Genomic DNA, 23,762 nt, shown 5'->3' on the forward strand with positions numbered 1-23,762 from the left:
TGACAGAGAGAGAGAGAGGAGATGGGTAACACCAGCATCCTGAGAAGGACCAGCTCCCAGGACTGCTCGAAGAGACGTCAGAGCTCCTGCTTGTAGGCCCTCTGAAGGGGGCTGGTGCTTAGCTTGGTAAAAATTGTAGTAACCCTCCCTGTCCTGGGTCTAACCTGTGGATCACTGATGCCTAGCTCATGACTCTTCCCTTTCCAGGGAGAAACAGCTTTTGAGAGCATTGAGAAGACATATGACATGGAAATGCTGGTTCCCAGATAGTGTCTGTTTCTGAAAAGCTCTCTTAAAATGTCAGATTACTTGTAGGTTTAAGCTGATGCTTAACTTGACTGTAGGAGAAGGGCTTGGATTTATGTCTGATCCAGATTTGTCCCTTGCCCCAGGATATTGGCACCACTGATGGTTGGATGGGTGGTCCCAGCATGGGTTGGGACCTGCTCATCCTGTGCACCCTAGACATTCAGTTAGGATAAAAAGTATAATTCAGAGACAAATTCCGTGGTATAAATCTGCATAATCTTTGCAAAGCACATGCATGGTTGCAAGAAGGGTTTTTTATGAATTTTAGCACCATTGGGAAGCGCAGTACTAGATGGAAAAGTTGGGCACATCAACAATGCTGAATTTTTGCTTAAGCCTTGAGCTCCAGCTTGTAGAGACAAGGAGCTATTCGGGCTACAGCTCTTCAAGGGTTCATTGCGGACATTTCATAAGACCCTTTTAGTTGGGGGCATCCTAAGGCAGCCTGGTTGTATAATGCTATAGTAGCTGGAGAATCATTAAATTAGCATCAGGTTTTTCTTTTAATTTATTTATTTTTTATAGTAGAGAAAGTTGACGTCTGGTGCCTTGCTCAGGTGATATTTGTTGTTGCCTGTTGTTTGTTTTGTGAATTCCAAATGAGTTGGGTTGTTTTTTTGGTTGGTTTTTTTTTGGCTCGGAACAGTTCAAAGCAAGACCTTGTCCCTTCTCTGAAGTGTTTATAATCCAATTTCAGACATAAAACAGCGCGGGCGTGGAGGAGGGAGGAACAGACAGGGATAAAACACCAAGGTTTTACATAGCCTAGGGGACCGGGGCGGTAGGCGGACATCTGAATGCTTCAGCAGGTCGATGGCATTTGAGGATCCCCACGCGTTTGTTGCCTGGGTGGGGATGCTCAGATGTAGCCTGGCTTGGTAAAACAAGCCACCTACAGAAGAAGCCCCCAGAGGAGCGGTTCAGGTCCCCACCACAGCACCCAGCGTGGGTGGGCGATGCCCGTGGAGGGGAACTCGGGTCTTTGGCTTTCGGGACTAACCGACTCTCCTCTGGAGGCTCAGACCTACAGTAAAGTTGGGAGAAAATAAGCTCAAAACCCTATTTTATTTTTCCCACCTATATAGACCAGTCTCATAAATTGCTATAACCCACACAAGCACATTTTTCTGAAATTCCCCGTTGCGTGTGGCTTTGCATCACTCTGCACCCCTGAATCAGTGGAAGAATTTCTGGTATTGTTTGTCCCCTCTTTCTTTTTGCTAACACTAGAAATTGGTTGTTTCGCTGTCCCCACGGCTAAGTAAATCTGATGTTTGTCCATGTTGTGATCTGGTAAAGAAGCTGATTGCGTGCCTCTATATACCACATCTGCATGGCAATACTGGAAATGGGTGCAGAAGAGTTCATCAGATACTCATACCTGAACAGGTTTTTTTGACTCGGTGTTTTGAGTAAAACTTTTTCTCTTTTGATATTGGGATCGCATTTTTCAGGAAAGTGTTGCACAGATATGTTGGAGGAATATGAGATTTGCATCTTAAATGCACTATATTGCAAGTTAATAGTTAATGCAGTATATTGTGAGTTAACAGTTAATGCAAAGTGTTATAATTACTTGAATTAATCTTTTCTGTTTTCCAGGGAGCCCGAGAAACCTTTGAGAACTACTACAGGAAGCAGAGAAGAAAACAAGCCAGATTGGTCCTGCAGCCACCTTCAAACATGGTACGATGGCCCTCTACTTGGAGCGCCCAAACTTGCTCTGCTGAATAAATGAGCGGAGGGTTGTCTCTGGGCATGCTGTTGCCGGCGGGTGGTCTCGAATTTATTTCCAATTGCTCTTGGGCACCTTCGTTTTAATCTTTGCTCACTTTTTCTTTGTTGCAGCATGAAACTTTAGATGGCTACAGGAAGTATTTTAATCAAATTGTAGGGTAGGTATTCTTTTTATATACATCTTTGCTAAATATGTGTGCGCTGTGTTGTTGAGGAGCCCAAAAAGAAAAAGAGAGGAGGGAATGTTGATCTTTTAGAGGGGCCTTTAAAGGGAGCCAAAACAGGAATGAAACGGTAGTTTGGGCTTTTTAGGTGTTTTAGAGTGTATTTTGTAGCATCCATGAACTTTGCTGTGTCACTAGTGAGAACATGGAGGAACCTGCCAGCTCTTGTTCCAGCAAGTGCATTTCTGGGAATTTGAGGATAAATAATTTCTGCGGACTATGTGCATCTACTTGCCCCACTAGTGAGATGAATAGGCCCTCTGCCTTAATTATTCTTTAATATTTGATAATTATTCTTTGATTATTCTTCTGGTAAAGAAGGTGATTCTCAAGCCTCTATACCTATGAGCTTCTTACTGCACTCAAATTTGACAGAAGTCTTCCAAAAGCAGCCAAGTTCTCAGAGGAGGCAACCTAAGACTGCTAATCTAGCAAAGATAGGGTATGATGTTGAAATTTCTGCAGCTAATGATAGTAAGTGCAACATCTAATTGCGGCCATCACAAATGCAATGTGTGCTGCTCACCTTCTCGTGGAGCTCCGTGCTTCTGGGCTGAATTTTCCCAAGAAAACACAGCTGAGATTTTGTGCATTGGTGTTTAAAATGTATGGTGCCACACTCGCTCCCTGAAAAATAGTTTCTTTTTTGGCCAGCATGTTTGATAACTGGAGATTGGAGTGAATTGATTGCCTTTAAATGGTTGTGAGCGTGTGGTGTATCTGGGTGTGAGAGAGTATTTTCTCTGCAGTTAAAGTATTTTTCCCTGCAGTTAACCAATTGTAATGCAATTGCTGCTAGCTAGAGCAGAGTTTAATCAGCGGTTCTTGTGCAAATAATGGTGTGGAGAACTCTGAGAGGGGAAATTCTGCCTTTGTGTATACACAGAGTAGCATTACTATGAGCAACTGTGTTTTAGCTCACTTCTGTAATACAGTGAAACATCATATAAAATACTGCAATGTTAAAAATAGGTGAATAAAGTGCTTAGTGTTGGCTATATTTGATACAGATATCTGAGCTTGCTCTGGAGATTTGTGGATGTGCAAATGCCGCGTATCCCTTGCATGCAGTGTTTGCAGATCTCTTTTGATGTCTCAAAACCTGTAACTTTTGATAACAGTGCCATTTTCTCTTCTCTGTTAGGTTTTTTGTAGTTGAAGATCACATCTTGCATACAACACAGGGCTTGGTAAATAGAGCCTATATTGATGAGCTGTGGGAGATGGCGTTATCAAAGACTATTGCAGCACTAAGAACACATTCAGTAAGTAAAAGCCCTGGGTCGCTCAACTGTTGCTTGAGTATGACTTGACAAGCTGGAATTATTGGCTTTTACAGTAGTATTCTTTGTTTTGCCTCTTTTCCAATGACCCTATTTAAAACAATAAGACGAAGACACACTGCTATTTCCTCAAAAGCTTTCTCCAGCTCTTTTTTGCCTCTTGATGCACTGCATTTCCCTGTACCAAACTCTCAATATTTTGGGGGACTGGAAAGAAGGAAAGAGTGGTTTGATATTTTTCCAGTTACTTCGCTGATCACTTTTGAAAAGCACCAGCAGAGGGAGTCAGTTTGTCCCAGAAAACTGGGGAAAAAAGCGTCTATTTGGCACGCTGAAGTATGACCCTGTTTGATATTCCCGTAAAGTTCATGGCAGTGAATGGGCTGCTATCAAACTGCAAATCATTTGTGCGTAAAAAGACACTAAATAGATTTCTTATTTTTTAATACTGAAAGAAGTTTGGAAAAATTTGCTTATCGCTTTGGTATTTCTCTGCTTGAGTTAAAAACCCAAAGGCAATTGCAAAAAAAGTATAATTTTTTTTCCAATTTTGTATGACCTGATATAATGTTGTCCTGGTTCAGCTGGGAATACTGGAGTTTTCTGAAAACGCTCTTGGTTAATGGGATGAAAAAATTTGCATTTGATCATAAAAGGAAAAGCATTAACGACTTTCCCCAAGTCCATTTTCAAATTATTGGGCCATTTGCTCCAGGAAAACCAAAGTATTAAATAACTGAAGTCCCACTGCTGCTCCTGGAAGGCAGTGCCGTCCAAAAGCACAAGGATGCTGCCGGATCGTGTCGGTGCAGGCCTGCATCTAACATGATGTAACGTGCACGTGGTGGTACCCAAGTGATAATGATGTCGTTGCTCTTTGCTGAGAAAACCCTAAAATTTCTGCGTGGAGACACAATATGCTGCTTCCTCCAAACCACACTGAGTTTTGCATTTACATGCCCCTGACTTTAGCTTAGCATGGTTGCCCAAGGGCAGTGTTGCTGAAGAGCTGCTTGGCTTCACCTGTGCAGGTGGGGATAATCTGGGGGATGGAGCTGGAGCTCGCTGGGATGAGGGACCGCAGAGGCTTCCCGGGGCACTCTGGCTCCATCCAGCACAGCAGTTTTGTTGACTGGAAAGCTGCCTCCTTCCACTTAAGCGTCTGTGTTACAAAAGGGGATAAACACAGAGATGTACACCCCACTAGGTTGTAAACCTGTGTTTATTTTCTTTTTAAGCGGGGTTTTCTGCTAGGTGAAAGTTGTGAAAGGTACAAATATGGTGTTTTTCAATTTTACCAGCTTTGTTGCCATGACAAGTTGTTTTAAGTGATGCCAAACTTAGTGCATGAAGTGGCTGCCAGGAGAGGGTTTTTTCAGTAATCATGAAATGTTACATGATTTCTCAACACTAGTATTGTGGTCATCTCTAAGCGCTGCTCAGCCTGCAGCTCCCGTATAGACCAGTGCCATCCATCCCATATTGCTGTTGAGACTTGACGGAGGGCTCTCACGTTGGTGAGGCTGTTTCGGTTCTTCCCGTTCAGCCAGACTTATCCCTGGATTTTCTTCCTTGCTGCAGACAGGGACATCTTTTATCGCTTCTGATAGCTTTAGGGCATTATCTTTCTTTCTGACTTTCTTTTTTGGACAGTGAAATGGAAAATGTGTCTCTTCCAGTCTTTCACGTTGATTAATGGAGTCATTCCTCCTTGAGTTTCCAGTGAGCTTTAAATCTGTTTCTCTTTCCAGCTTATGATCACTGATTCTATATTTGGTAAGAGTCTGTCTGAAACTTTACATATTTCAGCATAGGGTTGTTGTCTGCTGCATCCAGAGAGCGCACAAAGCCTGTGGGTAACGTGGGGTGGCTCTGGGGGAATGATCAGCACAGTCACTACACCGAGTTGTGTCTTTAGGGCTTCGATCAGTCTCCTGACCCGCAATAAGTACTTGTATTGTAGCTCTGACCATTAAATGTTGCTGAAATATAGGCATGCAGAGTGTTTTTTCTCAGCCTGAACCACTTAGCAATGCAGCCTTCGCGTGGGGCTCGGGGATGCCTCGCTGCGATGCTTCATTACCGTCAGACACAACACACTAAATATTAAATGAAAGGCGCTGCTGTCGTCTTGGTATGACAGCGCGCTGATTTGCTTCATCTCCTCTCGCTTCCCCAGCAGCTTCTGGGTAATCTTAGAGACACTTCAGGTATCTCTAGAGCAACCGAAATCCTTATTCATCATGGAGAGCCTCAAGAGCAGTGCGTTATGAGGAGAGATACCCTTATCAGTGTGCCTTCCCTTGCCCTGTACAGCGTTAGGGCATGGGCTGTAGGATAAAAGCTACTGATCGTAAGACTATGTGGCGTGCCTGCGTATTTATTATCACTCAAGTGATAAAGCAGGAGGGCTGAGGGCAATATTTTTCCCGCGTGCTGCAGTTAAAACCATGTTTTAAATTCTCCCCTTCTTTGCAGTCCTACTGCTCGGACCCAAGCCTGGTGTTAGACTTGAAGAACCTCATCGTCCTCTTTGCAGATACGCTCCAGGTACATGGGTGTCAGCAACCATTCTTTATCTCGCTTGACATTTTTTCTGCTCATAGATGGTGTCCGTCAGCAGGGTTAAATGGCTGATACGGGCTTGCTGCAGTGGCCTGGCTTCTTTTTTGGCATTGCGGTGCATGAACTGTGGCGCCGGATGGACAGCCTGGTTGCTCTGCATGTCAGCTGGTCAGCCTGTGGGCAAAGACCAAACCTTGGGGACTTTGCCAAGCCCTTGTGCCTCCTGCTTGCACCCAGCCCAGCCTTTAATAGTCCTTGGTCCTACCACCTCGGTAAATCACTGCCTAAATCCCTCTACCAGCACTGTTCGCCCCTGTGGTGGTGGTTGGGGAGAATTTGCCCACGTGCTCCCTATTAAATAGAGAAAGTAATCTTCATCTGCCTGTTGGTGACTTTTTCTTATCTGAAGTTGCTCTCTTCCCCCACCTCGCTGCAGGGATACGGCTTCCCGGTGAACCAGCTCTTTGACATGCTGTTGGAGATCCAAGACCAGTATAGTGAAACCCTGCTGAAGAAATGGTCAGGAGTTTTCAGGTAAGAAGCTCTTTAAGCAAATGCATGAGATGTATCTTACAGAGCAGTTTTGGCCCATAAATAAGATCTTCTGACAGATTAGTGGTAAGCTCATGTTTAAATGTTGGGCAACGGTAATCTTCAGCCTGGGCTCTCTCTGCCCCAGTGAGAGCCAATTTAAATACAGTCGCGAGGATCCTGTGTGTGGTAAGATCTGTGCGATAATATCAGTGTAGAGCAGAGGTTTTACATCCCAGAGGGATAAGGTTATGGTTTTGTTTTGGAGCTCGCACTGACAGTCAATAGGTGGAAGGATGCAAAAATCTGGTGTTGCAGCAGCGTTACTGTGCCCTCGCTCCAACACTGAGCCACGTGTGTCTTGGGATATCGGCGGCACATCCCTGTGCTGCTGCTGTAGACATGTCTGTGAGCTGAGCAGTTGCCCGCAGGAAGGGCACGATACATTATCCAGGGTCCCATGCCGTGCTCTGGAGCCACCAGCTCATCCTGTAATGGTCGCCCAGAACATCTCGGGAGGATTGACGTGTCTCAGAGCATGGGGCATTGGGAAGAGGTGCTGGAAGATTGTCAGTGCCCTGGTGGCTCAGCATTCACCTTCCTTGAGTCAGGCAGGACTGGAGCTCACCTGGGCTTTGCCAGGGGCCACTGCTGAAGCTCCAGTCTGGACTAAAGTGACCCTTAAGCTCTGGTTGTGGCTTTACACAAGTTGAAGGCAGGGAGCTGGGAGAGATTGTTAAGTCTGGCTGCAGCAAAGATGATTTCATCAGTCACAAACATGGGGAGAAGTTTAGGCCCATGGGATCACGTCTTCAATTGGTACCTGCTTCTTAAGAGCTTGCCAACCTAGCAGTAAACCTGCAAAGTTGTGGTTAGTCTGTTGTCACAGAGCTGTCTTTCTAACTTTTCTTTTCTTAGAAATATACTTGATTCAGATAACTACAGTCCTATCCCAGTGACAAATGAAGAAGTTTATAAGAAAATAGTTGGACAGTTCCCATTCCAGGATGCAGAACTTGAAAAGGTAATCTTGAAATGGGGAAACTGGCATGGTGTGTCTGCTGGTGCAGGAAAACCCCGCACCCTTGTGAGTGGCATTGAGAACTGCAAATGAAAGTGTCAAATCCTCCCCCCCGCCCCCCAAATCCAAAACCCCAAACCAAACGAACAACAAAAAATGACGAAACAAGCAAAAAGAACAAATATACTTTCCACCTTCCCGTGTGATGCATTTCTCCTGGTGTAGATGAAGTAAGTGCGTACAGCAATACCTCATCCATTTTGTTTTCAGATCACAGTGTACTACTGCAGCTGAACAGTGCTTGCGGTAGACAAGAGACTAGAAATATCTGCTTCCATTGGTATTTTATTCCCATTTTATGAACCGTCTTATTGACCTTTATTTGTTTTAATTTCATATTTAAAAAAAAAAAGCCCAACAAAGTGGTATATCTTGGCTTTTGTAGAAGTGTGTGCTTGCAAAACCTATGTGTAGCCAAATTTGACCTAGCCAGTGTCCCTTAAAAGGCTGCTTGGCCTTCTGCTCCACATCTGGCAGCCAGCGAGCTCCAAGCCTGGTGAACTTAATTAGGACTGGGAGGGTTTTCGATCCAAGTCAAGTATTTAGATTTCAGAAAGTCTGAAAAGTCCTTCCCCCCAAACTATATCGTGAAGTCCAGCTTCTTACTATTACGCTCTGCACCTCCCAGCCACATGTGTGCTATGGGTAAAAGCTGGTTGGGAAAATTTGGTGTAGGACATCTGTTTCCTCTTGGCTTTTGGTGTTGTAAGCGAGTGCTTACCTTGGGCAGCCACGATGGGAGGTGACCAAGCAAAACACCTTGTGCATGGTGGGAGATAAAAGTCAAGGAGTTCTCCAGTGGGTTTTTTCATATGAGTTAGGGAGTTGGGAGAGGGAATGAGGGTCCTGTTGTGCTGCCTCCTCCCTCCTAGCTGCAAGTTTCCTTCCAGCCTGTTTCAGACTCCAAATCCCTTATGCACCCTTGTGCCATTTGTAAGTGATTATCTGGTCTTTCACTTGGCTGAAATGTTTATATAATATACAATAAATGCTGGCTTGTTGTTTCATTGCTGGACTTAGCTAAATACTAGAATTAATTTTACTGCTTGGAATATGTTGCTGGAAAGCAGTCGTCACTCCTGTTAAATATCTGCTCTTTGACTTGAATTCTCTCCTGTATTTTACAGCAACCATTTCCAAAGAAGTTCCCCTTTTCTGAGTTTGTGCCTAAAGTTTACAATCAGATTAAGGAATTCATCTACGCCTGTCTGAAGTTTTCGGAAGACCTTCATCTGAGGTAGGGGATGAGTGTGCTAATGGTTGTAATACGGAGGTTTTGTCTGCACTGAAAGTTCTCAGCAGGTTTAAAATATGAATTCTTTTCCTCAACCTTTCATGCTGCTCAACTGCTTGGATATACCCCGTCCAGCCTGGAGTTGGCTGGACAACCAAGGACAACCTCCAGGTGTCCTTGGAGAGGTGGCATTCTTCACGTACAAAGGGCTGGCCAAGTCTTCAAAAGTAGCTGCCCCATGTAGGAAAAGATAGCCCAGGACCATGCTAGCTGTACAAAAAGTGAGGGGGCTGTTTCCTCCAAGATGTTTCTGAGTCACTTGTACTAAACAGATGAATCTGGTTGTCTTGAGAAAGATAAGGATGTCCGCTTGTCATTGAGTCAGTGCCTGGTATAACATCTACAAGCTCCGCATGGCCTCCCCGGACTGTCCCTCAAGGAGTGCGTTGGCAGGAAAACTCCTGAGGTTTTGATTTGCCCTTGGTGTTAATGAGTTTCGGCTGCAGGTTTAGGGTTTTCATTTTTCTTGTTTCCCATGCGAGTTTATATAGTTTATATACAAATAATAGGATTTTTTTGTTTGTTTGTTTTTAAAGCCTCCAAACTATTCCATGTGTTTACACTCCCTTCTCCATCCCAAGGTGCCTTGATGCTGGTTTTGCCCATGTGTATCTGTGTGAGATTGGAAAACAACGATATTTGCCAGAAACTGCAAGTTGGTGCTTTCTTCTTGCACCCAGTAATGTCTTCAACTTGGTAGAGGTATATAAATGAAAAACGGATTCCTCCTTCCAGTAAAAATCTCTTTTTCCCTTCTGTTTGCAGCACTGTGCTAGCGAGAGGTTGAATTGGGGTGTGGGGGGGTGCATTCACCTCCCTTGGCAGCTTCATGTCCTGGCCATGGCCTGACACTGGCCATTGCCCCAGTGCTGGTGTGAAGCTAGGGCAGTGTTTTGGGGACTCGCCAGATGTTTCGGTGCCTACACAAGGCTCTTCCGGGGTTTAATTCTCTTTTTTTTGTGCGGGGGATAGTAATTTGGAGAGGCACTTTCTCTCCGTCTTCTGCTAGAGGACGTGGTAGCTCATCGGTTGATGTGGAAGCACGGGATGTTTCTCACTCCACGTTTAATCTCAGCCTTTCACTGGTGGCAGGTTGTTCTCTTTGGTGGCTCCCAGGGCTCTTAACCTGTGGGTCACCATGAAACATCTCGGTTTCTAAAGCCGACAGAACAGTCCTATTTCACACGGATGCTGGTTACACCAAACCCCTCCGTTGGCAATTCCCTCGCGAGTTTTGTGCTCTTCACCATTACGGAGATGATTGAGTTTGTCAGGGAAGGGAAGAAAAGTGTCCCCTTGGGTCCCTCCTCAGGGGTCCCCCCGGACACGTTATTAAAATTCCTTTCGACATTGGATTTTCCAGCCCTTTTTGAGGAGCGGTCTTGGGCTGGGGGAAGGGAGCCCGGCTCTTGGCTTTTCTAGCCAAACATTTGGAATATTTCTCTGAAAACCCCTGTTGACACTTTCTTCATTTCACCCTGACAGCTTGAATTAGGTTTTATTAGGAAGCTTGGCTACAAAGCCGGCAGCAAGTTTTCTTTCTCTTCTCTTTCTTTTTCTTCTTTGGTTGTCATTTACCTCGCACCCTGGAGTGATTGGGGTCAGCCCGTCAGTCACGGGAGGCCTGAAGGTCATGACTACTGCTATGGGATACGGGACATCAGCTGTCATTAACCCAGACAGTTCGCTTAAATACTCTGCGGTCTTTTCCTGAAGAACAGAGCCTATGGCAGAAAATATAGCTTGTATTTTTTTTCTAATTATTTTTTTAAACTAGCTCCTTGTATTTGTTGGACGGGATTGTTCTCCTTTGCATTGATACGCTTGTGAAAGTTATTTTGATTTTCAAGTATGTGAAGAAAATTTGGAGCTTAGTGTGCATTTATAGGGGTTGCAATTTTTTTTGGTTTGGCTCTATTAATTTGATTAGAAGAAAGAAAACCTCCTTTATATTTTCAGCAGTTCTGCCTTTGTTAAAAAGCATGTATTTGAGTTCATTGAGGAGATGTCTTTAAAAGTATCCACTAGCTGGAAGACTTCTGCTGGTTCCAGTGGAATTTCCAATTTGAAAGATAAGGAATATCTTTGGAAAACAGTGGGTGGAAGGATGAGATGTCAGCTCTAATCTACCAGGACTTCAATTGTTTGGTTTTGGGATTTTTTTTCAAACAAAGCACCAATCCTGAAAGAACTTTGGATACAATTTTTAAAGTGCTGAAAATAATTTAAGTACATGAAGTTATTAAAAATGAAATAAAAAAACCATCAGAGGCTTGAATAACTAAACCAGGTAGGACCTTTGGAAGTCAACTTTAGGAGAGAGGGGAGATAAATGTAGTTTCTTTGATAGCTCGTGTTACTGCTTTTGTGTTACTAGTGATCTGTGGTTGTAGACTATGTATGTAGGCTTAGTAACAACCACGCCACTACCAACTTTCACCAATTTGAAGCTGATAGATCGAATTGACATCAGACACATGTAGTGAGCAGCCCCCATGAACAATATTGTTCATTTGGGGTTTTTGTTTTCTTCCTGTGTATCAAGAACGGAGATCAGACCAGTCTGTTGAACCGAGACCCAACCTCTACTTCACAGTCAAGAGTCAGCGTCATACGACTGACTTGTACCATTACTCTTTGCTGACTGGCCCCACTGGTCTGGGCACTGGGTCTGGGCTGTTGATGGGAGCTACGACTTGGTTCATCGTTTCAGCAGGGAGAATCTTGGGTAAGGCAACAGCTAACACCCATCGCTCCTGTTGCCGCTCTCACTTACCTTTTCTGTTGAACCAAGGAAGATTTGGGGGATCACAGTCTAGTGCCTGGTCAAATCCTGCTCTCCCCGCCCCCCCCCCCCCCCCCCCCCCCCAGGAATGCTTCCATTTTTTTTCTCTTACTCAGTGTGTGGACCTCATGGGAGGTGTTGCAGATCCTTCTGCTGCAGTGGAACCCAGCCGCAGGGGTTACCAGGCTGCTTGACCCACCGTGTAACTAAAGTTACAACCTGATTTTCTAGCTTATGCAGCCAACAAACAATATGAGAATAGGAAACCTTTGGAAATGGTGCTTGCATGCAGAGAAAGCTCGGTTAGAAGTGCTTTGAAGAAGTAAAAGCAGCATGGAAGTGCTAAGCAGTATTATTAAGCACTGCTTGTTTATGCCCTGGAGGCTATCATGGTTGAGATGTTCCTGCAGCTGAAGCGAGCGATTAAAGCAAACCCTTGATTTGCAAAGCGTTTGGTGATATGGCAACCTCGTGCCGTCAGCACTGGCTGCAGCGTCGGGCAGAGACCAGCAGCATCCCGCTCCTGCCAAGAGCATGACTGTCTTGGGGTGTACACGCAGCCAGACAGTAACTGGCTTGTTTAATTTCGATGCCCTGATGACAGGTTGATGTTTGAATTAAGAAAGCAAGCTTTTCCAGCGCGACCTATTTGATTGCTGTGTCGGTTTAGTGAGAAAAGCTGACATCGTGTCCAAACCCCTGTGTTTTTCATCTGTGCTTTCTCGGTTCCAGTAGAAGCTGGAAGCTCCAGCCACCAGATCCGCTTCTAGCCTTGGCCATTCTGCACCTCCGCCATCCCTGGGGACAGGCTCTGTGACTCCCTATATATTGCATTTCAGGATTTCCCAGGGAAAATCCTGCAAGGGCCACAGTACTTGTACAAAGATACAGCTTTGTGTATTGTTTGCTCCCTCTGCAATTTTTTCTTTACCCCCTCTGAGCATGGGTCCAGCCCTTTTTGCTCCCCAGCCCCCTTCCCTGGTTCCCACGCCGCTCTGGTAGCAGCAGGCAGCTGCCCCTGGTGTCACAGGGTCCCTTTGTACCACCCCTTTGCTTTAAATCTCCTCGGGTGTCTTTTTTACCATCTGTAGATCATCACAGGGTTAGATTTTATTGTACTTGCTATATTTAATCATGCTATTGTCTGGTGAAGGGGATTGGGGACAATCTGGTTCTTCTTGAGGGATGATGGAGGTCCTGGGGAGTGTGTGCATGGTGGGGTTTGGTTTTTGTTTTGGGGTTTTTTTTTGTGTTTTTGTTTAAGTAAAACCTTATTTGAGAACCCTACCCTTAGTATAAAGACCAGGAAAATTCATTGGCTGGTTTCTTCTCCCCCCACATTTTGATTTCTATTCCACACTTTAAAAACCCCAAATGCATCACCTTGGACCACACATCAAAACCCTGCGAGAAGGACCCAAGGGGTCCATCTGGGACGTGAAGTGGGCTAGCCCTGATCATCGCTGGCACAGGATGCGCTTCCCTGCTAAGCAGGAGGAAAATAAACTCACAGGGATCAGCGGTGATGATCTAGAAGAGACCCACACAAAGACTTTGGCTGATGACATTGAATTTAAATTATCAGGAGCTGGGTCCTGCTGAGCTGCTGGCCCTGCTCTGCTTGCGTCCAACTGGGAAGGAGACAGTGGTCAACCCTTGGCAGGCGTGTAGCTCAGAAAAGCAGACTTCTAAACATCAGGGAAAAGGAAATATTAGAGAAACCTGTTGGGGAGCACAGCGTGGCGAGCAGCCGCCGGGCGTACAGGGAGTTGTGCAGCTGGGCTTTTCCTTGGGAAAGCTGCAGCAAGACACGGCTTTCTCGGTCTCGTGGAAACACGAGCGTGACTTTGCTCAGAGATCTGAGCGGGGAGCAATATTTGCCACTTCTCCCAGGAATTTGGGGGATTTCAGTGCAATTCTCATGCAGCAGCACAAGGAAGGACCTGAATAACTTCAAAAATGTCGTTGACTGAAGGATGCCCGGTGCTCAGGGAGGATGGGGCTTTGAGCATTCTGGTCCATTGGAAGGTGTGCCTGCCCATGGCAGGGGGGTTGGACTAGATGATCTTCAAGGTCCCTTCCAACCCAGACCATTCTATAATTCTATGATGAGTGGGTCCAGGAGGCGGCCGTGGCCACAGGGTTGCTGTTGGAGAAGGCTCAGTCTTGCTTTCCTGAGCATCAGTCACTGATGGACCAGGGCTTGGCTCAGTGTATCTGCTCTAATGTTAAACAGGCACAGAAATTCGGGAGGTGTGAGCTGGACAAGGGCTGGCAGTGCCCATCCCTGCACCAGCAGGCACCCCAATAGCAGCACCCAAATATCCCCCACCTTGCATGCTGGCAGCAGGGTAACTGCAAGGTTTGCTTTTGCTTCTCCGGTCCATTCCTGCTTTGTAATCTGGCCCATTTGTCAGGTAAAACAGGAGAAGGAGCAAAAGGTCACGGGCTTGGTTTACTGGGAGCATTAAAGTTATTAATGCTTCACAGCCTTCCAGTTGGAAATTTTCTTTGCCCTCAGCTGCCTGTCACTGCGCTGCCAAAGATAAAGCCCCGCGATGTCAAGGCTAATGCAGGGCCAACGACAGATCAAAGGAGCCTGTGCTGGGGTGGGTTTCCAAAACGTCCTTCAGAAAGAAGAGGTTGCACCTTGCTGGTGTGCACGTTGGAGGGGCAGCAGCACTTCAGCAGAAAGCCAAACTCCCAAACTTCAGCAACGCTGCAGTTGCAACCATCTGGCAAATTACATGAACATGTTGCAAGAACTTCCAGTCTGATTTAGTTAAAGAAAAAGCCGTGAGAAGGTTGAGAAGAGTATTTTGGGGGTTTGATTTGTTTTTTCCCCCCATTGCAGGTCTTTGATCCCTTTCCCCTTGTGCACTGAACGTGCAAAACCAGCATTGGGTGCAGCGCGATGGCTTGGCTGCACAGGTTAGTGCCAACGCTGCGGGCAGCTCTTACCCGTGCTGGACCAGCCCCTCTAAGAGGAAAGGCTCAGGGATGTAGGTTTAGTGTTAGTCCCTCTTCCTTACAGACACATGCACAAAAAGGCCTAAATTGTTGGAATTTTGGTATATGTTAGTATGTCGGCGTCTGTAAGCAGTGCAGGGATGATCATGCATAAGGCAGAAGAGGGTTGGGAAGGAGACTGGATGATGAGGGCTCCAGCTGATTTTCTTTCCATAGAATATTTTCAAAAATCTCTCTTTAAATTCTACTTTTCAGCTCCACTGAAGTTGATGATATGATTAGAAAATCCACAAATCTGCTGCTGACCCGAACACTGAGCAACTGTTTACAGAATGTCATCAAGAGGAAAAACGTCGGGCTGACGGAGGTAGGACGTGGCTTTGAGAAGACCCATTTCCCGAGCAGGGTGACAGAAGGGGGTTTGGTCCCTTGGAACTCCTTACAGCACCTTTAGAGATGCTGGTTTGGAGCATTGTTAGAAAATATTTGGTTAGAAAACAATAATGGAACCACGCAGCATTGCTATACAAAGCAAGAATCACTTTGTTGTTGGAAAGAGGAAGCTTTTTTGCTGTTGCTGTTAACATTAGCTCTCTTTTGAATTTGCGGAGCGTTATATATCTGAATTAAAGTAAGAGGACTTCAAGGAGCAGCAGAGAAGAGCCATACGGGAACTGTGAGAGGATGGGGGAGTGGTCCCCATCTACAGGTGCTGTTTGAGGCGGTTTCAGCACATTGCTACAGTACAAACTTCATATCGGTATTTTCTTTTTGTGAACAATACGTTTTTGTGCACAAAGTCAGATTTCTGAAAAGTTTAATGCACATAAATCATGGCTGTTTGGGAATGTGTGTGGTACCCAGGGCAGTTTGGATACCTTAGTGGGACCTCTGTGCTGTTATTAAATGAGTAAATACTAATACAGCTGCAGTTGTTTAATTGACTGTGCTATAGAAAAGTATCGTGTTCTCTGGACACTGTAAATACCCTATGGAGGTGAGTTTTGGAGAGTTTAGTGCATTTACAGAAGGATGTATTTACACGCCACGCTTCCTCAGCCCTTTATCTCACAGCCTGGAATCTCTGCTCCCTGGGGGCAAATTCCTCTTCCCTCCTGCTCCTCCCAAGGCTCCCTCCACAAAGAGGAATGCAACTCTATCCCTGCACTTCAAGTTTGATAGCTGATCTGGACCAGTAAGTTGTGATGATCAGAGAAGAGGTTTAGGAGGAATTTCACACAGCTGGAAATATCTAATATTTAATTAACTTGAAACTATAGGAAGATATATCATCATCATGATGTTAGGGCTATCTGACACAGGGAAACACAGATGAGCACTTGTCTGAAGGCAAAAATCAAGAACAAAATTAATCCAAGGAATTCAGAACTGAGAAGCCCTCCTAGTTACCTGCGTTGTACATTTCATGGACCAAATACAAAACAAGAGGAGTTCAAATAGATCATAATTTGACTTCTTAAAAACAAAAACCTGACTGAAATCAAAGAAGAGTTGGCTGAAAGGGACCTCTGGAGGTATCCAGCCCAACCTCCCACAGGAAGTGGGATCATTGCTCACTTGGATCATGTCAGCCATGGCTTTCTCTAACCAACTTCTAAATTCTCCAAAACAGAGGTGCCACATCTTCTCTGGGCACCCTGTTCTAGTTCTGCACTACCTTCCTGATGACTCTTTTCCTTTCTAATATCCAAGCTGAACCTCCCAAACTGTGACCATTGCCCTTTCTCACGTCATCTGGCACTAGCAAGAGTTGGGTGCTGTAATCTCTGTAGTGTTACTTCAATATTTCTGTGCCTGCAACACTTAAATCGCTGATTAATCCATCCCATTCAGAACATTTGCCAGTGTTTTAAAATCGTTTCTTTAGAGGAGGTGACTGCAGACTGCCACACCGTACTCCAGCAATTAAATTATGTCAATCCAGAGCATTGTAATGCCTTCTGTGCCTGTAAGAGAGCTGGTTTGGCATGGTATCTGAGCTAGATGTTACTTGGGAAGGTTTTGTTATAGCTTATGTTGCACCTTGAAAATATTCATGGCAGTCTGCTCAGAAAAAAGGTATCTGCTTAAGGAATTAATGATGCTTCCAAGTCAGTGATCCTAAAGTGGAAGCCCAGATTGTTTTGTTCTGGATTGTAAATGTTTGTGTTGATTGACTTCAGCAGAGGCTTTTACTCTGTAGTTGCCTTTAATGTCCCGAAATAGCGCCATGTGAAGGCAGCTGGGAAGACAGCATTAAGAAAATTGCAGATAATGGTGGGTATGATAACCGAAAAGATACCAGGGTGAGATCTGCTGTTCAGCCACACCACCTCAGAAAAGTAAAACCTTGTAGTTTCTTTGTTAAATGTCTTAGTATGATGTTGCTCAGTGTCACTCAAGATATGGGTTATTTAGGGTTCATTAGCAGGCAGAATACTTGTGATTTGACATGGCATTTTTTTGTAAGCCTGTTGTATTTGAACTGTGCTGAAATGAGCACTGACTGACAGCTGAATGTAGGAAAGTCATTTAAAAAAAAATAATCTTTTGTGGTATTAGTGGCTGTCATGGGAAATGCTTTACCCCCAAAATTATCTTTTATTTAAGTTTCTGATGTTAAAGGAGGAGAGCCTCTGAGTGTGTAGCAAAGCTTAGTATGTTTGTACAGCGTCAGCTTTTCATGCCAGAAGTTCTTAAAAATTGGCATCCATTAACCTGGCACATCCCTGGCTTCAGGAGCATGACGGTTGAATACCTTTTTTGCCTTTGCAGCTTGTACAGATTATTATAAATACGACCCATTTGGAGAAATCCTGCAAGTTCCTAGAGGAATTCATAACCAATATCACTAATGTACTTCCAGAAACTGTCCACACTACGAAACTCTACGGGACCACAACCTTCAAGGTGAGAAGGCTGGTAGATCCACCTCCAGGGAGTTGCTGTTGATGTTTGGCTGGAGAGTATCTGCTTTCAAAGCGCGTGTGTGGATGTGTGTATGTAGGGAGCTAAGCTGAGCTGAAAGGTAATTTTTTTCATATCCTGGGAAGCTTACACCATCAGACCAGCATTTGGGTTTGTCTTTCGGAGCATTACTTTTGTTGAGATCATGAGCCTTTGTAACCCTAATTTACAGGCTGTGACTGCAGCACTTTTTATCTAAAGGATTAAGCAGCTTTTAAACAAAAGCCTGATTTATTTTTTTTTTAAATGAATTTTCATTTTGCTTTTTGAGTGCTGTAAAGTGCTACACACATCTGGCCATGAACGCAAGCTCTCCTCTTTCATACAAGAGGAGAATGGATTTTCAGAACTTACATTTCTATATCTTTCCACTCCTTTTAGCATTATCCCCTAAAAATTGGGGCTGGCAGAAACTGCCAGACTTGTCAGTCTTTAAATCTTTAAATCATAACCCAGAAGTGTCCACCCAGATACTTTGTATGAAATCTTAAGGCCATAATTGGGTCAGCTGTGGGGTGTCTGAATTGTGTCCCATGGCTGGAGAGCAGGAGATGGCAACAGCGCTGAGGACTCGAGCAACAGTAGGGAACTGGTTAGGTGAGGTTTGTCCTTGGGAAAACTCAGCAGGAGATTAAAGCCCAGTGTCCCCAGGGAAGTCCATTCGTTGTCCCTTCTGGCATCATCCACCTATTTGGCCTAGGGGTGCGTTCTCCTAACCGTATTCTGGCAGAGAGGCTCCTCTGTGCCCTCCCGCACCCCATACTTGCACACAATTTGGTGGGTCTAAACCGTTCCTCTCCCATCTCTCTCTCTCCCATTCTGCACCAGATTTGTCCTCCTGGTCCCCAGGCTGCATCAGAGGCAGACACCAGCTTGATCTCGCCTACCACTGACCTAGTGGCACATGGCCCACCAGTTTGAGCCATGTAGTTGCCTACAGGTGCTTTGTCTTGTGCTACCTTTAGGGCTAAGGTTTGGGTCAATCTCACGTCCTGTAACTTGTGTAGACTTGTGATACGGAGACTTCGTCCCATGTAACTTCGTCTCGTTCCCCAGGATGCCCGCCATGCTGCCGAGGAGGAGATTTACACTAACCTCAACCAGAAGATAGACCAGTTCTTGCAGCTGGCGGACTACGACTGGATGGCCATGGAGCCCGGCAGCAAGGCCAGCGACTATCTTGTAGATCTCATTGGCTTTCTACGCAGCACATTTGCTGTGTTCACCCACCTCCCGGTAAGCCACCTCCACCGATTTTCTTTCTTTTTTGGTCTGAGGAGCACGCGGGCATCTGATGGTGCTGTTGAAACTGATGGTTGCTCAGCCTTTATGGAGTGTGATGGAAATGGGGCCTTGGACTGTCAAGTGTTATGAAATAACAAATCTATTTTTAAAGTAAGCCATTTCATGTGTTTCCAGAAGCTGGGCTTCAGTGAGAGTCTCCCTAAGTATTTGCAAGTCTGCTTATATGTGGATGAGGGAAATATCACAGTCCACCATGTAAAAGCAGGGTCATAATTCACTAGCCACCTATATTTTAGATTTGTTAACTTCCAGCTTAATGGACATTCAAGATTTTTTTTCAAGAGATCCCAGTATGAGGGTGTCTATTATTTGAACTGCAGATACATTTCCAAACGTTTGTCAAGTCACTGGATGCCTTACATCAAAATATTGCTCTGTTGGAAGGCAGCATATGTTTCTTTCTTTTCTCTGCTGTCTAAAATATGCCTGTGTTTATGCTGTTATTGCGATCAAAAAATGTATTTTATGTTGTTTTTTGCAGTTGGCTGAGTAGTGTCCCGTTGAATAGGAAAAAAATAATCATCAGGGAGTTTCATTTTTGCTCAAACAGCTTTTTTCCTTTAAATAAGATTTGTTCTGAGCTGTCTGGATATATACTTACGAGTATCTTCAATCAGCAGGTATTTTGAAATAGCAAATCCACTGAACACTGTGTTTGTCCTAAAAGCAATTTCAGATCTTTCTTCTTTCCTGGACTGTTTTTATTTGTTGTTACTGGGTGCCCAGGATGATAGTACACCGGCACACACTGGGCATCTTTCATGAGCTTGACTATAAACAGGAAGAAAAGACTAATAATACACAATGGCAGTTTCCTTCGCTCCATTCTGCTTGTTTATGCCACTGTGATTGCTCTACTGGAAGGATGTTCAAGCCCTCCAGAGCTGTTTTAGGAGGCGTTACAGCCCCAAAACTGTGCAGCTTTCTGCGTGGCTCCTGTCTTTTGGCCTTCTCTATCACAGCAGGAAGATTTGGTAGCAGGATGGAAATGAGGACCGATTTGCTGTGGATGGAGAAGACACCAAAGGAGAAATGAAAGTGGCTTTCCCCGTTCTCTGTACCTGGAGGTGGTGTTGAGGAGAAGGTGCTTTCTTGGCTCTGTTATCACTGGAACAAACTGCTAAATAAAGTGTTGCCTCCCGTGCAGAGAGGTTGGAAGGGCTTTCATCCATCTTCTTGTTCAGGCCAGGGTTATTGCCAGAATGTCCCCTCCGTTGGCAGTCCTGAGCAGCGGGGCTGGTGGCCATGCGAGCGGGCGTAGGGCAGGTGTCCTCTGGAGTCAGGAGTACTTGGAGATGGCTGGATTCATCAGCTGCTGGATTTCTCCTTAAAAAAGGAGATGTGGCTGCGCAGGGGTGGTTTATCACCTGGAGACCACTTCCACAAATCATACTGGGAGTACTTAATGCAAGCAAGTAACGGAATTTGACAGGGAGATTGGTCTCCGCACCAGAGCATGAAGCATGGCTAGCAGGAGAGGTGAGGATGGGGAGAGATGCCCACAATGATTTATGAGATGGACCTGGGGTGATTTATCTTCCTTAAATATTAATATTTCCTTTTTGAGTGAGTCAAAATTGTTTTGGAGACTGGGAGGACAGCTAATTGGTCTAAAAAAGGCCGAGACACATGGAAGCAGCCTTTTCTCTTCCAGAACTGGATTAGAAAGGACCCAGCTGAGGAGAAGGCTGTTTGCATTTGCACTGCAGCACCTTATCTTCGAAGCAATGCACAGCAGTGATCCTCCCGACAGCCTCGTGAGACAGGGGAGGCAAATCGTTCAGATGCTGCAGTCTGATTTGTGAAGCTGTAGACCTGGTTCAGTGGTTTGTAGGAGATGTAGGTCTGGGATTTTTTTGTATATATTGGAGTTTCTTCCTTTAGAGGAGTGCTATGAAGATGCAGGCACTGAACATTGCTGATGGGTCCCTGCGTACCCTTGCAGGCAATGGTGGGTGAGAGCAAGTGAGGAACAATCAGGGTACATCTAAAAGGCACCCAGGTCCTTCGGTGTCTGTGCTGGTTTGTTCTTGGGTTCAAGGGTCTTTTTCCAGTGGCTTATTTAGAAACACATTAAGATTTCTGCACTTTGCTAAACAAATTGTAGGAGATACGGTGTGTAGAAGCCCACATCTGTCTAAAGCAATGCAGAAAAATGGCAGAGATGTTTGTGAAAGCCCCAGAAATGTGGGATGAGCTTCATTGGTGAAAGGAAAGAGTGAGAGGGGTTCGAGGAGGGAAGGAACTATCTCCAAAAAGGGCAAATTATAAGTAAAAGAGGATATTGCAGGATTGCTAGTGGCAAGGTAGAGCTGTTTCTATAGTGCTGGTCCAAGTTCAGCCCAACTCATTAGCACTATAGTGTTATGATCTAAGAGGAGTTGCTGCCTTGTTTGAAATGAGTTTGCAGCCCGGTCCAGTTATAAAATACAGGATTTCCACACTGCCAGTAGCTTATGAAGAAAAGTAAGTGACTGTGCACCATCCTTGGAAGGGCATCCTTGGATGGGGCATCCTTGGAGCATCTTTTCATTCCTAGAAGTGGGTGCAGTGCAACACTGTCCCTTCCTGTTCTCACATCCTTTGCTGGTTTGGAAATACCCCTGTCTTCCAGAGCTGATAATCTGGTACCTTTGGGTTGAATTTACACAAGTGTAAAAAAGTGAAAAGCGTTCTCCTAGTATTGGAACTTGGCGAAGTTTTTTAGAAGAAAAGAGTGGCAGTCTCAGGAGATGACTAAGTGGCAGGAGCTGAGCTACTCACCTGCCTTTTGTCACGACGGTAATTACACCAAGAAAAACCTTCACCTGCTGATCAAAGAAACTCAGCCTGGGCATGTCGGCGGTTACTGTGCTAAAATTACACCAACAAAAAGCGCTGTCCTGTAATAGAATGGAGCCAAAAGTCCTGAGCCTGCAAAAATGCAGGCGGCTCCTTAACATGACGGGTGTGAGTAATCCCATTGTCTCGGACGGGGCTGCTCATCTGCAGGAAACCTTTCTGGGGTCAAGGCTCCAGCTCGCTGCAAGGCAGATCAAATAGCCTTGAAGGGTCTGGTTGACTCCAGTCAACGTTTCAGAGAGGGGGTGAAGAGGAGCAGAGATGCTGAGTGAGCTAAAAGGTGACTCTGAGTCAAGATTTGGGCGTTAGGTTTTCTGTTTCCCTTTTTGGATACATAAGGCGGAATTTTTCCTCTCTTTATTGGGGGGCATCCCAGAATGGTTGAGATTGGAAGGGACCTCTGGAGGCCATAGAATCATAGAACAGGTTGGGTTGGAAGGGACCTTTAAAGGTCATCTGGTCCAAACCCCCTACGATAAGCAGGGACATCTTCAACTCGATCAGGTTGCTCAGAGCTCCATCCAACCTGACCTTGAATTTTTCCAGGGATGGGGCATCGACCACCTCTCTGGGCAACCAGGTCATCTGGTCCAACCCTCCTGCTCAAGCAGGAAAAATAACCCAGACCAAAGCTAATCCTGGCTTGTGGAGTGGCACAGTCTCCACTTTCTCTAGTGTTCAAGCAGGAATTGCAATCCCTAATTTTTCCTTTAGAGCATCAGAGTAGACATTGTGGGAGGCGGTGAAAACCGCTTGGTATTAGGAATCCCTGGAATCGATTTGCTTTTTGCAGCTTTGCTTTGGGACACTGAGCCCCCATCTGCAAAGGGCATGCTGGTGGGTACAGTGTGTGCTGGGGGGGAGGAAAAGTTCATGGTGAAGTTAACGGGGTTTTGGTGCATACCACTGCTGCATGAAATTTTCATGGTGGTTTAGAGCCACAATTCGAAAATGCTCCGCTAAGTGCCCAAAATGTCTCAAAGCAAATAACACGCTGGTGGAAATCAAAGCATAATTAACATTTGGCTTCAAGGCTGCCCTCTTCCTGCGTTAACCAGGGAGAGTTGGTTACTGCTGCTGCTGAGCTTATTAACATGGGATGCTCGGGCCTCCTTTAAAAGAAAATACTTTTTTTTTTAAAAAAAAAAACTTTAAAAAATAACCCCGTATTTTATAAAAAAAAAAAAAAAAAAAAGGTGGTTTCTGGTTTTCAGCAAGTAAAGGGCCATGGCCTCAAAAATTAACATTTCCAGCATAATACTTTTAAAAGAATGACTGAAAAAGCCTTTTGTCTTTGATGGCTGATTGTTGTTTTTATTTCTTGTTAGACAAGTTAATGTAAATCGCATTGACAGGGCTACTCCAAACACACTGATTTGTTGACATTAAGCTTCTCAAAGATGGAGGGTTGTGTCAACACCTACAGTGAACTGTCAGGTTAACAAAGCAAGGATGTTTTCTTGGGGGAGGGGAGCAGAGATGGGGAAAGGGGGGGGGTGTTTTGTTTTTATTTTAAGTTTCCTTTAATCCTCTGTTAGTCTTGTATCTTGATAACCTCCTTTGGAAGGTAATCAGGGCAGGTCAAGAGGTGATGCTAACCCGGGAAGGGGAAGCAATCTTTCAGCGATCGAACAAACTCTAACCTCTGCCGTCTTGAGCAGTTCAGCATGAACTCTCTGCAAAAGGGGTTTTTGGGTTGGGTTTTTAGTTTTTTTTTTCTCTTTTGTGCTTATTTTTGCCAGATGGCAGGCACAGATTTCAGCTGGAGCAGTGCGAATGCCGCGGCCGCTCTGCCTGCAACGTTTTTGCCTTATTCACCATATTGGCATCTCTTCCCAGTTGCAAATGAATACGCCAGCCCCAGCAGCTC

At 45.1% G+C, this 23,762-nt stretch overlaps 1 protein-coding gene across 2 annotated transcripts in view; it reads left to right on the forward strand.

The window, feature by feature from the left end:
* The window catches only part of EXOC6B (exocyst complex component 6B), a 306,757-nt gene that overhangs the window by 180,726 nt on the left and 102,269 nt on the right, over nucleotides 1-23,762 (forward strand). For both annotated transcript variants that reach the window (XM_049792431.1, XM_049792440.1), the window contains exons 9-18: nucleotides 1,912-1,995; nucleotides 2,158-2,204; nucleotides 3,415-3,535; nucleotides 6,032-6,103; nucleotides 6,555-6,652; nucleotides 7,568-7,673; nucleotides 8,858-8,967; nucleotides 15,035-15,146; nucleotides 17,555-17,689; nucleotides 18,803-18,982. In XM_049792431.1, coding sequence (XP_049648388.1) covers nucleotides 1,912-1,995; nucleotides 2,158-2,204; nucleotides 3,415-3,535; nucleotides 6,032-6,103; nucleotides 6,555-6,652; nucleotides 7,568-7,673; nucleotides 8,858-8,967; nucleotides 15,035-15,146; nucleotides 17,555-17,689; nucleotides 18,803-18,982 — 1,065 coding nt within the window. The remainder of the gene's footprint in view (nucleotides 1-1,911; nucleotides 1,996-2,157; nucleotides 2,205-3,414; nucleotides 3,536-6,031; nucleotides 6,104-6,554; nucleotides 6,653-7,567; nucleotides 7,674-8,857; nucleotides 8,968-15,034; nucleotides 15,147-17,554; nucleotides 17,690-18,802; nucleotides 18,983-23,762) is intronic.

Source organism: Accipiter gentilis, chromosome 3 (assembly GCF_929443795.1).
Source record: "Accipiter gentilis chromosome 3, bAccGen1.1, whole genome shotgun sequence".
Classification (NCBI taxonomy): Eukaryota; Metazoa; Chordata; class Aves; order Accipitriformes; family Accipitridae; genus Astur; species Astur gentilis.